Genomic DNA, 13,583 nt, shown 5'->3' on the forward strand with positions numbered 1-13,583 from the left:
AGTGTTTACTCAAATAATCTACAAAACTCTTTAGTGCAAGTCATGTGTGTGAGTATTCTCTCTTTCTCGTTCCCTCTCTTTCCCTCTCTTTCCCTCTCTCTCTCTCTCTTTCTATCTCTATCTCTTCCCCTCCTTGCCCCTCTTTGTCTCCTTCTTCTCCCCACATAATCTAATGAAATGTCACTGTTGGGAGAGAAATTCTATCTTGGCTTCTATTCCAGAAATATTTTCTTAACTTCTTGATTTTCATTATAGACATTGATGAATGCGCGCTGAACATGCTGCTTTGTGACAATGGGCAATGCAGAAATACTCCTGGAAGTTTCACTTGCACCTGTCCAAAAGGATTTGTATACACTCCTGACCTAAAGACATGTGAAGGTAATTGGTAACACTCCATTTCATCTGAGTTCTATTAATTTGTATTGTTCTCAGGTTGTGCCAGAAATACTTTGAACCCTGAGAAGAATATAATGTGTAGAACTGGGAAAAAAAAATATAAAGGCATTATAAGGGGAATGAGAGGCAAGGCCAAAATGAAAGCATTAGATAACCTCATGGAATAGCCTGTATTAGGTCTGTACTTGCACTCTCCTTATTGACTACTACCAATGGGGCCATTCTGTGCTAAGGGTGAGAAAAACCTGAGAAGAACCAAGTTTTATAAATCTGTTATCTTGTGTGGAGAACAGACCCAGACGGCTCCTAGTTTGAACCCTTTTTGAACCACAGACAGGATGTGTATCAGATCATTTAAACAACACAGTCCATCACCAAAAGCACTGCAATAACTGGATATCTCTGAAAAATGAGATGCTGTTTCCAAGTGCAATGTTTTAATGTCCTAATGTGTTAGTGTGTCTTTAGGGCATCATTACTCTATTGTGAAGAGTCTCATAATAGAAAAACAGAATATGAGGAAACTGGTCATGAGGAAAGCATCCTTCATTTTTCCCTAAGCTGAAAAAAGGCCATATGTATTGTTGTTAAAACTTCCTGGCACTAACGGCAGTGTGTTTCTCTTCTAGATATTGATGAGTGCGAATCTAACCCCTGTGTTAATGGGGTGTGCAAAAACACACCAGGCTCTTTCGCTTGTGAATGTTCTCCTGAAAGTACTTTGGATACAACCAGAACCATCTGCATAGGTATTTATTCTTCTGAAGATTTTGTTTGCTAATTGAAAATGTCTGGCAACATACAAGTATTGTACACCAAGTTTAGAAAATATTGAAAAAAACCCAAACCCTTTTGTAGATAAATTTAGTGGGAAACATTACAGAAACAACATTAAGAAAGTGTTTATTCTCAGCATTACTGTGGGTACATAAAGTGTGACTAGCACTTGGGAGCATGGTGTGCTTCCATGTCAAATTTGAGAGATGGAATTTTTTTGTAATAAATACTGAAGTGCTAAGAGTACTTCTTCAGGACTATGTTCACCCACCTAATTCCTCCTGCAAGAGGGATGGACAGGTTCTCATTAAGTTCTGCTCTCTGGAAACACCAGTTTTCTCTTTGAGATGGAGCATGAATAAGTTTTGTGTACAGCTGCTGTAGAAGAGCAGCCATGGACAATGCTGTGACTCGGATACTTTGTGGACTCATAATTTTTTCCGTTACCTATTCTGGAGGGTCAATAATTTATGGCTGTTGCCTAGTCAGTGAGGAAAACTGGAACTATAGCTCTGTCTGACCCTTTGCTATGTCCTGCCACTCCCAGGATGGGAAGATCAGATATCCGGTCTGGGGGATCAAATAGGTTAATGGAAGACCTAGCAAAGGTTTATATCTACTGTGTTCTTCTGCATGTGCCTCTAATCTGTGTCATAATAAATACAATGACTCAGATCTTGCATTGTGTTGAGATGTTCCCTGTTACGGTCAATAAGCATAACCAGGATTTGCAAGGGCTCTGTGCTGGGATGATTTCAGGCTACAGTCCAGCATAGAGAAGGATAAGTTAAGAGCTTTTAAGATAAATTCAGATCTGATGTGGTAAGTTATAATGAAAGGATGATTCTTTTTCATGGTTAAATATGCACGTGTTTGCAAATATACTAATGTATAATCCTGAATTATCTGCATGACAATACATTGGGTTTTTTCCCCAAACAGAAACTGTCAAGGGTACCTGTTGGCAGAACATAGTGGATGGAAGATGCGAAATAAATATCAATGGAGCAACTCTGAAGTCCCAATGCTGTTCCTCGCTGGGTGCTGCTTGGGGAAGCCCGTGTACACCATGTGAACGAGGTAACACTGTTCATTTTCCTCAGGAACCTAGGATTTTTTCCTATTCTGAGGTTGGTCCAGATTATTGTCACAGAAATTTGGGCACAGGCTAGACAAATAACTTTACTTGTTCTATTACCAAGCACTCATTCAGACTAAAAAAAAGAGGAGCCTGAATATTTGAGAGGTAGCATGTAGCTATAGAAGGTTCTAACTCTGGATTTTATAGTAAACGTTTTACAAGTTCAAATTCTGAAGGGAAGGGACCACACCTACAGTCTCTAACTGGCAGCATTACTTTAGCGTGGTTTGTCATAATTAGTGATCTAGAGTTCCTAATGATGTAGCAATAGATGCATGTTCCCCAGAGCTCCCAAGAAAATGTTTGCAACAAATAGATCTTTGGTGTAGTAATGGAGGGAGGAGAGGGAGTAGCCCTTGTTATTATACTCTGTAGATTAACTGATGACCCAGAGAATCATACAGTTGATCAAGAAATGGGTTGAGGTCTCCACATATTCACTTCATAATTAGACTGAACTGTGGGATGAGCTGGGAACCCAGGGATGAGCTGATGAATGCAGAAATGTGTGTGGGGTTTTATTTCTATATGCTGAAAGCTATGTTGCTCAAATCTTTAGTTAAATTCATCCTCTATATATCTTAGCTGAATTTGTCCTCATCCACTTCTGAGTTAGCTAGCTAAGACACATGAGAAGCAGAAGAGGATAACGGCTGACCCTATATGGTTTATGTAGTTGCCCCATCTTATCTCTTAATTATCTCAGAAAATACTGAGATACTGTCTAAGCACTCAGACTTCTCATAGCAACAAACTCTAGATAATATTTCACATGATCAGTTTTGCACAATAAGTCAATGGTGAGTTTTGGACTGTAGCGTTCTAAAAGTTCACTTTTGTTTGTTTTACAGACCCAATATGTCAGAAGGGATATTCGAGAATAAGAGGAACATTGTGTGAAGGTATTTATTGTTGCCTTAACATAAATCAGAGCTTGAATGAAAAAATGCCCGTGTTTTGATTTAAGTGGTTAATTTAGCATAGACGCACACTATGCCAAATTCCTACCTCGTGTAGTTCCATTGACTTCATTAGAGTTGTGTCAGAGATGAATTTGGTTTCAGTGTGTTTAACATTCCTACATACTCACAGTTTATCTCAAAGTACACACTTACAAATATAGTGTCTACCAGTATAAGGTGGTTCTCTCTCTTCAAATACTGTTAACTGAATAACCTATTTGGGCGAAGTATGCATCTTATGTATGTTACAAAACGTGGCATTATTGATACAGTGGTATGACAAGCCATTACTACGCTTTAGAAAAAGAATTTTTAAAGACTACATTTCACATGAAAGTTAGGTTTGAGGGTTTTTTTACTTAACCTTGGCTTTCTTCCATCAACATTATATGAAATCAGACGCGTTCCAAAGCATAGGTTCATTATTAAAAAAAAGAAAAAGTACATCAGGACACAGTTAAACTTCGGTTAAAGAAAAGGGTAAAGTTTTGTTAAATGTGTAGCTTTTTGCTTGGTATGAGATGACTCCATACTATTCTGTGAGAATTGAAGGTCCCACCCTATTTCATCTTCATTTGAATTGATTTGAACCTCTGGAAAAGTACTGCATATTTCCATAACATGCAGAAGCACAGAGAGTCTCAAACTGCTGTGGGTCATCCTGACTGACAACATCTGACATGACACTGCAGTTAAAATATTTTTTAAAAATTACTCCCATATGTAGCTTCCATAAAGAAACATTGTTTTTTCCCTTAACAAAAAATAAAATAAAAGAAGAGAGGAACACCCTCACACATACTGTTTGCTTTCCAAATGATGACTGAATACCTTGGCACGTCTGTGCTGCAGACCCACTGTACATAACTTATCTGACCTCAGCAACACTTTCTGGAGTGTGTAAGGCCCCACCTATCTCTCTTCACAAGGAAAGTCTTAGAACATTTTCAACCCTGCTGGGATGGAAAGTTTATCCTTCCAAGATGTAGACATAACTGTTTTCAGCATTTCCTTTAGCAGCACTTCAGATTACATCTATTACATGCTTTAATCTTTGTCATTTCAATGGGACCTGGATAGCCCCAGATTTTTTAGAGTAGTTTCCCCTGCTTCTAACATACTGAAGCCATATTTGGGTTTCAACCAGTGTAACCATTTTCAAGACAGGGGAAGATGTCTAGGAAATTTAGTGGCAAGTGGGAGGCAGGGCAAGGGAGTAAGTTTAGTTCCCAAAAGGTGATACTCAGTTCTCCCATTCACAGCCCATGTAAAATGAGTAATGGATCTTGTGCAAGGAAATAAGCAAACTAAATTGGCAATGTTCCTCTAGTTTACGGGTGAGCCCTGGAATTGTCAGTGGGAATATTGCTCACAGCCTGTGAACTGTGTTTCAGTGGTTTCTAGTAGTTAGTGGCTTTACTTCCTGCCTTCCAGTCAATATGGGCCTCTTATATCTAATCAAGGGCAGATGCCACTGATGGCCACCCCACATTTATCCTCCATCCTGTTCCATACAGTTTGAGAGGTGCAGAGTCTGTTCACACCAGGAGTTTTGCCTGGGGGCCTAGAAGGTCCAGCCTGCCCACTTCTGGATTACTCTATACAATGAATGCTCAGCTACAGATTATCAGAGTCATTCTTTTCTCAGTTCTTGTTCTTACCCTCTCCTGTCTTAAAAATTGTCATGCTTCATTTTGGGCCATATGTAATGCTGGAAGCTTTTTCCTAAAGGCAGTTGTGAAGCATATGCTGTTCACAAAGGACCCCACACTAAGATTACTAAACATTTATTTATGCTCATGCCAAGCTAACACAGTTAATCAAGTTATCGTTACACAGAAGTGCTAAATTTGCAACTTAAATATAGAAATATATACTTAATGAACTCTGTGTGCAGTCATAAGGAGTTTATTTTAATCTATATGTGAAGTTACTAATTGCTCATAGGGTCATAGGGCCAAATTATAAATGATGTTGTAGTTTCAGACATGCAGAGGTGTGCCTGATAAGAGACAAACATTAAAAATACAAAAAAAATGCAGCATAATTGAATCCTGTTGGAATAGTGCGTAATCTCATTATTCACTTGCCTTTGTTTCTTTGCCCATTTGCTTCAAAACTCTGGCCCACAGTGAGTATGAAAATTGATACAATTTTTAAATGCCCCTCCATTTTTTTGTTACTTTTGAGTTTGATTTCAGTATATGTAGGAATGACAAATAGTAACATATATAATTTCTGATCTTTAGCAATTTTCTGTAATCAGTTGGTTCTGGCTGACTTGCATATGAAGTCCTAAATATTTGGAATTTTGTCAGGCCAAAATTTTTTTATTTTATCCTAAAAACCAAACATTAGATTGTTAATATTTTTTCTGATTTGTTCATGTTTAGCATGCTAGTGATTGATTACTTTTATTCACGTTTTATTTGGATATAGATGTAAACGAATGTGAGGTGTTTCCTGGAGTCTGTACAAATGGGCAGTGTGTCAATACCTTGGGATCGTTTGTTTGCCAATGCCCCAGTGGAATGACTTTAGATGCTTCTGGACGGACGTGTCTTGGTAGGTATTAATTCCATTTACAGGTCTTCTAGGGAAGAGCAAATCTATGTGGTGAGCAATGTTTCCCTGCATGTTTTCTTATAAGTAAGGAAAAATTATTTTTGTCCACATAAGTAATTTTCAAATGGACTAAATCGGGAACATGAACTTAGTTCAGCTGGAATATGAACAGATTCCAATGGTAGCAGCTAAAGCCCATCACCGTTTGCTGTCTGGTGAATAGCATTGATTTAGTTCCAGATTGTTCATCTGACAAATCCCTACAGTTCATCTGTGCACTCTTCATCCACAAAGCCACTGAAGTCAGCAAGGTTGGAAGGGATAGTGGGTACCATTGTGGGCTGGGACTTGGATGTCTCAGGAGGGATGTGATGTTCCTGACCACACCGTATACCTTAATGGAGGGTGCAACACAATATCATAGTTTTGCATGCTATCCACCCAAAGCATCTTTATCCCTTTATGATAGTAAATGCCTAAAATTTGTCTCAGAACAAGGCATAGCTTGTAGTAATTAAAAGGCCTTATAGAGGTTTGGTAAGCTGGAATGCTTAAATGCTCCTCTGATCCAAAATTTACTTCATTTTGAGCACCATTATTCAGAATGGTGCTTTTAATTTACCTTAAACTCTTAATTTCTGAGTTTAGCATTAATATTTTTCTGTTAGAAATTGTGCAGTGTGCCTGGTGCAGTTCTCTCAGTCTACAAAAACATGGAACAAACTGTTCTGTGAAGCATTCTGGAAAAGGATTCCTCTGCGGTGAACTAAATTTCCTCTTTCTCTCTCAACATATTGTTCAATTGCCCAACAGACATTCGCTTGGAGAGTTGCTATCTGCAGCATGAAGATGAACAGTGCACCTCACAAATACCAGGCCGACACCGAATGGATGCTTGCTGCTGTTCAGTGGGGGCAGCGTGGGGCTTTGAGTGTGAGGAGTGTCCTCTGAAGGGATCCCCTGAATTTGAAGCTCTTTGTCCAAGAGGATCTGGGTTCTCTACAAAGATAGAGATAACTGGGAAACCTTTCTCTAAAGGTACGTGATCTGTTTGTGGTTCATTGTCAGCAAATCCTGCTGGCTTTTCCTTTCACTCTTCCCTCAGGCAATTACTGTGAGTTTGAAGACTTCAGTGGGAATTGGGCACTTCACCCATCTTAAGGCACGTTTGAAAATCCAGTTAGATTTTATGGAAATTAAGGCCAGAATAAAACACAAGATAATTTATGCTGTGTCAGAGACCATTAAATACCACATAATACCGCAGCCTCAAAACACTAAATTTGTGTTTTTGCTGGAGAGGTTAAATTGTGCCTGAGTTTGCCTCTTGCATGACATCTAATGGCACCTCTGGCTGATAAAATAGCTTTGAAAACCTGGCACCTCATAGTGCAAGAATTGGAACAAACTGAGCGGTTAGCTTTGGGTGTTTTGAAAGAGCAATCCTTTTTACCTGTGCAGGGTGCAATAACTTCAGTTCCACTGTGGAGCAAGCAAGGGAGGGTGAATAATTTTGGTAACTTCTTGTGGAGTTATACGGAGAAGTAGAGAAAAGTATTTCCAGGATGATAGCTCAGATCAGCAGAATTTAATTTACTGTAAACCAAGCCTTGTTATGACTGTTGTTGCTAAACTTCCAGCATTAAATGGGAATCACACAGTGACATCCTAGCATCATGTGTTGAAAGCTGTCTTACCAGGGTTACCACTGGGGTTAAGCTGGACAATGTCAGAAGCACAAATGGATGTGAATATGTTTATAGAGAAAGCCAGTTACCCAAAAATAAACATTCTGAAGTTTGAAAGGAGGGGGAAATATGTATGAATGACAATTGCTGTTGTTAGTTTCAGCCTTAGTTTTATAAACAATTACTAAGCCATTAATTATCCATAAAGAAAAGTAACATGTGATTTTATTTATGCTTGTTATGTTTTCTGTGACTCATGGAAGTCTCATTTTTTTCTCAGAAACCAGAAGACAGAGTGGTTCTTTTGGAAACTCCTTTTGCCCTTGTAGGTTTGATCTTCCGTCCACTGAAATCTTACTGTTGACTTCAGTGAGCTGCAGATCAGATCCTGCAGGACAAAGGGGAGACTAACACCATCTTATGGCAGAAAAGTATTCTTGTCAGTTCCAGTGCAGAGTGTCTGCGTTGTTGGTTAGGCGGAAGTCAGTATCGGTTAATGTAGTGTGGTCTACAGTTTTCCCAAAAGGGAAGAGGTCATTGTCATGAGAAAGAATGAGCTCTGAAGTTGGCATTGTTCTTTTGTGCACTGTTTTTGGATGAAGTGATAACATCATATGTCCTTACTGTTTCATTTTTAGATATCAATGAATGTAAAATGTTCCCCAGTCTTTGTACCCATGGAAAATGCAGAAATACCATTGGCAGCTTTAAATGTAGATGTGACAGTGGGTTTGCCCTAGATTCTGAAGAGAGGAATTGCACAGGTAAACTTCCATTGATGTGTCTCTTATACCTTTGATTTGAAAAGGAGAAACTGAACTGCTTTAGAAATACTGTGAATATGTTTTGTGTTACAGATATTGACGAATGCCGCATTTCTCCTGATCTTTGTGGCCAAGGCATCTGTGTCAATACTCCTGGAGACTTTGAATGTGAATGCTTTGAAGGCTATGAAAGTGGATTTATGATGATGAAAAACTGCATGGGTATGTTTTTTATAGACCATAGATGTGCAATAGTGTGCTGTGCGCTAGTATGGTCTGCATGGTTTATTTTTTGTTTTGTACTTTTTTGAAGGTTTGATTGCATCTGAGTTTAGGTCCCTCATTTGGAGCTATGAGGTCCCTCTCATTTTGTGAGTCTTGTTAAAGCTCATTTGAACTTGATTTCCATCCCAAATGCAAATTCACTGCTTCTGCAGGATGCCAAAGCATGCATAAGCAAAGGTCAGGAATTTAGGATGTTAAATTTATCCCTGCAGTCCCCATTTTACTAAGTGGGACACCATCCTGAACTTTGAAGTTACAGTAGATTAAAATTCAGAAGAAACCTTTTTTAAATGTATTTTATTAACTACACTGTGGTGTAAGGAATGACTAGGGAAGTGCTGTGATGCGTAGCAGATTATGGGGAGGGACCTGCTGCCATGGTAGTGCTGGCCTCTGCAGTGATATGCCTTCTCTTCACCCCACAGACATTGACGAGTGTCAGCGCAATCCCCTTCTCTGCCGAGGAGGCACCTGCATCAACACAGAGGGGAGTTTTCGGTGCGATTGTCCTCCAGGCCATCAGATATCACCAAATATCTCTGCATGTATAGGTGAGACATGCGGGAAAAATCAATACTATGCTCAGCTTTTTATATGGCTCTTGTGCTGCGCATGCATTTACATTTGCTTTAGTATCATTTTCATTCAGACGTAAACCCTATTCCTCTTTTTCTTTTGCAACAGACATTAATGAATGTGAACTAAGCACCAACCTGTGCCGAAATGGACGTTGTGTCAACCTGATTGGAAAGTATCAGTGTGCTTGCAACCCTGGATATCAGTCCACACCTGACAAGTTATACTGTGTCGGTAAGGACAAAATCTATGTGGGATCTCTAGTGAATAGGGAAGATAAACCACAAATAATTGTTTCATTTTTAGTAGTTGTATAAAGACTTTTTAACTGTGATTCAAAAATCTATCAGTCTGTCAAAAATAGTATGCAAAAACCCCAGAATGCACATCCATTGCAATGAATGAAGGAAATAATGGCAGTGCTGCAGCTAATAGCCTACTTTCTCTAGTAAATCAATCAAGATGCATAAAATAGGACATTATTTTAGCGGCCTAAGATGTCAGACTTTGATCATCAAGAGGGAATACCTTTTTAAATCCTGAGTTCTATATTTTATTAAAAATCAGCATTCCTGACAGATCATAGAGTAGAATCATGTGGTTCAGTTGAATTTTTCCTAATTTGATCTGCAATTGTCTCAAATATAGGGCCTCTCCAGTGTTTTCTTAAAGCTGTATTTTGTAAAGGACGTTCAATTTAAATCACGCCTTGTGCACTCTTTCATATCCATACATTTTATTGTGCCATGGAAATACATGAAAAATCCACTGGCTTTAATTCTGCCTAGTAGATATTTTTTCCCTTGATCCTTAAAAAAGCTTTGTTGCCTTCATGGTACTGTGGTAACCCAACAGTGGTATTTTTATATGTAGAAAAAGAACTGCAGAAGTATTTGTATATACAGTCAGCTAATACCATCTCTTTCCCCCCCTGGTTTGCCTGACATCTATCCCAATACCTATTGGGATAGATTCTGGATTGATGCTGTTCTGGAAAGCTGACTGTCATGGTTGAAGCCCGGCTGGTAACTCAGCACCACGCAGCCATTCGCTCACCCCTCCGGTTCACCCCCTCATCCGGGTGGGATGAGGAGGAGAATCAAAAGAATATAAATCCCATGGGTTGAGAGAAGAACAATTTAATAACTAAAAAAAGTAAAATATAGTGGTAATAGAAAGAATACCAATAATAAAAATAATAGGAAACAACAAGAGAAGAAATGAAAGCTCAAAGTGATGCACAATACAATTGCTCACCACCCACTGACTGATACCCAACCTGCCCTGAGCAGTGATCAATCCCTTCTGGGTGACTCCCCCCCAGTTTATATACTGGGCATCATGTGCAGTGGGATGGAATACCCCTTTGGCTAGTTTGAGTCAGGTGTCCTGTCTCTGCTTCCTCCCGACTTCTTGTGCCCCTCCTCACTGGCACAGCATGAGAGACTGAAAAGTCCTTGATCGGGGTAAGAATCAGTTAGCAACAACTAGAACATTGGTGTGTTATCAGCACTGTTCTCAGATGAAAGCCAAAACGCAGCACTGCACCAGCTACTAGGAAGAAAAATAACTGTTACAGCTGAAACCAGGACACTGATTCGAAGTGTGTCCTTGAAACATGCTTTAAAGTAAAAGGTATTGTGGGTTTTAACTGTAATTTTCTCCTCTTTAGATATCGATGAGTGCAGCATAATGAATGGTGGCTGTGAGAACTTCTGTACAAACTCGGAGGGCAGCTATGAATGTAGCTGTAAACAAGGCTTTGCACTCATGCCAGACCACAGGACATGCACTGGTAAGGGAGATTTTGGGAACTTTTTGACTGGGTTTATTTCAAGTAGTTTAAAAATGGACCTCCTTTTTAAGATTAAAACTTTTATAACAAATATACTGTAAAAACAAACAAAAAACCCCCAACAGCAATTAATACATGGAAAGTGAAGTTCTTTTCCCAAAGTAAGCATTTCCAAAGTATCAGAAATGGACAACTGCAGACTGAATTGCTTTGAAGGGGATTGATTCTTCATAATTTCAGAAAGTTTATAGGTTGATTCTGAGTTTCATAATGAAAAGCTGTAAATTTTTTTTCAGTAGGAGATAGATTTTCTCCCTTAAGCTATTATATTAAATCCAAATCCAAAATGTGTTGAAGTCAATGGAAAGAATCATCATAAACAGAAGCCAAAATACTCTCTGCATGTGTGCTGCTGTATGGTTATATTGGAGAGAGAATAGACAAATGCTAGAAAAGGAGCTGATTGCCCTGTTCTGTGGTTGTGTGGTATCTGCTCTTAAGCAAGCTAGAAAATTCCTGTTTATAATTCTTTGTTTTGTCAAATGTAAGTATGCTGCATTACTTCAAAACTGACTTTCAGACAAACCGAAATCTGAATAGCATCTATCTTTCTTAGGAAACAGCTAAGAAAACTTTAGAAATGTGAGAAAATTTTCAGAGCTCTGTAACGGGTATTCTCCTTTGGGAGTCTGGGAGTCATAATCCCAATAAGTGAATTGTACTTGGTGATTTCCACATAGGTTACTGGAAAGATAATTCTACCCTATTCTTCTCTGATTTCTTCCTGCACAACCACTGGCCCGCTGAGGCATGTGAATATTTGCCAGCTGTTTGCAAATTCCATCCAAGAGCTCCTTGAAGAGCATGAGAAATGTAAGAGGGTTAATCTCTTGGAATAGAATTGCCTTTATAGTTGAACAAATTGAGAGTTCTCTATACCAAATTAGTAGAGAGAGCTCAAATTTAGAATTTGTATATATTTATAGACCTCTGACCAGGGTCTCAATTACCCTGAGGCCATTCTCTACCATTCCAAAAGATAAAAGAGTCTTAAAGCATAGTTAAATGTAGTTTGTCCCCCCGTGGTGGCTTATACTGTGAGAAAGATGTGAAGTAGCCAATCTTCAGCAAGCATTGGACCATTGCTCAAAGAAAGAAATCAACTACTAAAAGTGTAAATTTGACCCCAGTATTAAGTATTTCAAAACCTAAAATACATAGATTAGAAATAGTTTGCTTTAGGTCAAGTTTCTAGAAAAGGCAAGTTAGTACAAAACCTTGCCCAAACATTGGGCACTTTTTCAATGCAAAGATAAAGATCAAAATTGTGCCTCAGCCAAAATCTGCACTCAAGTGACGGGATTAGAGGGGCACAAAGGGAAGGAGGGAAGGAGGGAGCAGGAGTCTCTGAACCGCTCTTCTGTTTTCATCTTCCTGGCTTGACTGGAGACCAAATGACCCAGGTGTACACTTGGGCAGTCTTAGGGGTCTCAAGTCTACTGCCTAGAAACAGATCTGTGCTGTACTCCTGCTTGCTCTTAGCCATGGAAAGACATCTCTAAACCTTAAAACAGAGCAGATCATTTAGAACACCCGACTGCTTATTAAACTAAAAACTTTGGAAGAGAAAATCTTTCTCTTTTCAAAATGGAAAAGGGAGGAAACAATTGCCTTTGGTTCTGGGAAGGGAATGTATTTTTAGTGGTTTTGTCCACACGTGAACTTGACCATAAACATATCCATAGAAGTTTGTGGTCAGATCTTAACTGGATGAAGAATAAAAAAGTATCTGATCTTAGTTGTGAATTTTTGCATATTTATATCCATCCTTGACTCTGAAAAATAATATTTCATTCATAGGCCAGCCAGTAATAGCTATTAGCTATTAATTTTCATACTCTCCTCTAAGAAAGACTTGAACACCATAGCCAACACATGAAAAGGCTTAAATAGCAGAAACACTAGATGCCTTTGGATGTCAAGTCAAACTGTACCTAAGAAAATATCCGGAGATATGAGGGGTCAGCTTTAGCACCTTTTTAGTATCTAAAAATGCTTCTCCCTTCTCTTGAAAATATGTTAATTACATATAGAAGCATCTGGTGAATATTCAAAATCTGCATGCGGAAATTTTGTCGCTGCCCAAACCGAGTGAAAACACAAAAAAATTGTATTTTGAGGCATTTTCTACTCATTGCCCTGAATATCTGTTTTTACTGTGTAAGATGTTTGTGCATGGTACAGGATACAGTAGCATTGTGACCTGAGTATGCGAAACACCTTTTTTTCAGTTGTGTGAACATGTCTTTTATCTTTAACATCATACAGAGCTGGAACCCATTACAGAATATATTTCTTGATAATTGAACTGGTAAGAATGCTGTTCAGTTCAGTTGTAGGTCAGGTTTGAATTGGTGAGGTTATGCATGAATAATCAGCTCAATTAGAAGAAACAACAGGTTCTTTGTCAGCTGATTTTCCCCCAACTGTGAAATCAGTACAGTGGCAGGTTAGTAAATAAAGTTCTTTATTTCTGTCATTATTATCCCTATTTCTAGAGCTTAATATTGCATGTTAATTCAAATTCCCTTCCAAGTTAACATTTTCAGGCTAGTGTCCATGCCAACATTA

At 38.7% G+C, this 13,583-nt stretch overlaps 1 protein-coding gene across 1 annotated transcript in view; it reads left to right on the forward strand.

Moving 5' to 3' along the window:
* Positions 1-13,583, forward strand: part of FBN1 (fibrillin 1) — a 153,573-nt gene that overhangs the window by 90,351 nt on the left and 49,639 nt on the right. The window contains exons 20-31 of the mRNA XM_030497615.1: positions 256-381; positions 1,029-1,148; positions 2,119-2,256; positions 3,169-3,219; positions 5,719-5,844; positions 6,658-6,882; positions 7,813-7,857; positions 8,171-8,296; positions 8,390-8,518; positions 9,007-9,132; positions 9,266-9,391; positions 10,830-10,952. Of these exons, the coding sequence (XP_030353475.1) occupies positions 256-381; positions 1,029-1,148; positions 2,119-2,256; positions 3,169-3,219; positions 5,719-5,844; positions 6,658-6,882; positions 7,813-7,857; positions 8,171-8,296; positions 8,390-8,518; positions 9,007-9,132; positions 9,266-9,391; positions 10,830-10,952 (1,461 nt within the window). The remainder of the gene's footprint in view (positions 1-255; positions 382-1,028; positions 1,149-2,118; positions 2,257-3,168; positions 3,220-5,718; positions 5,845-6,657; positions 6,883-7,812; positions 7,858-8,170; positions 8,297-8,389; positions 8,519-9,006; positions 9,133-9,265; positions 9,392-10,829; positions 10,953-13,583) is intronic.

Source organism: Strigops habroptila, chromosome 9 (genome assembly GCF_004027225.2).
Source record: "Strigops habroptila isolate Jane chromosome 9, bStrHab1.2.pri, whole genome shotgun sequence".
Lineage (NCBI taxonomy): Eukaryota > Metazoa > Chordata > Aves > Psittaciformes > Psittacidae > Strigops > Strigops habroptila.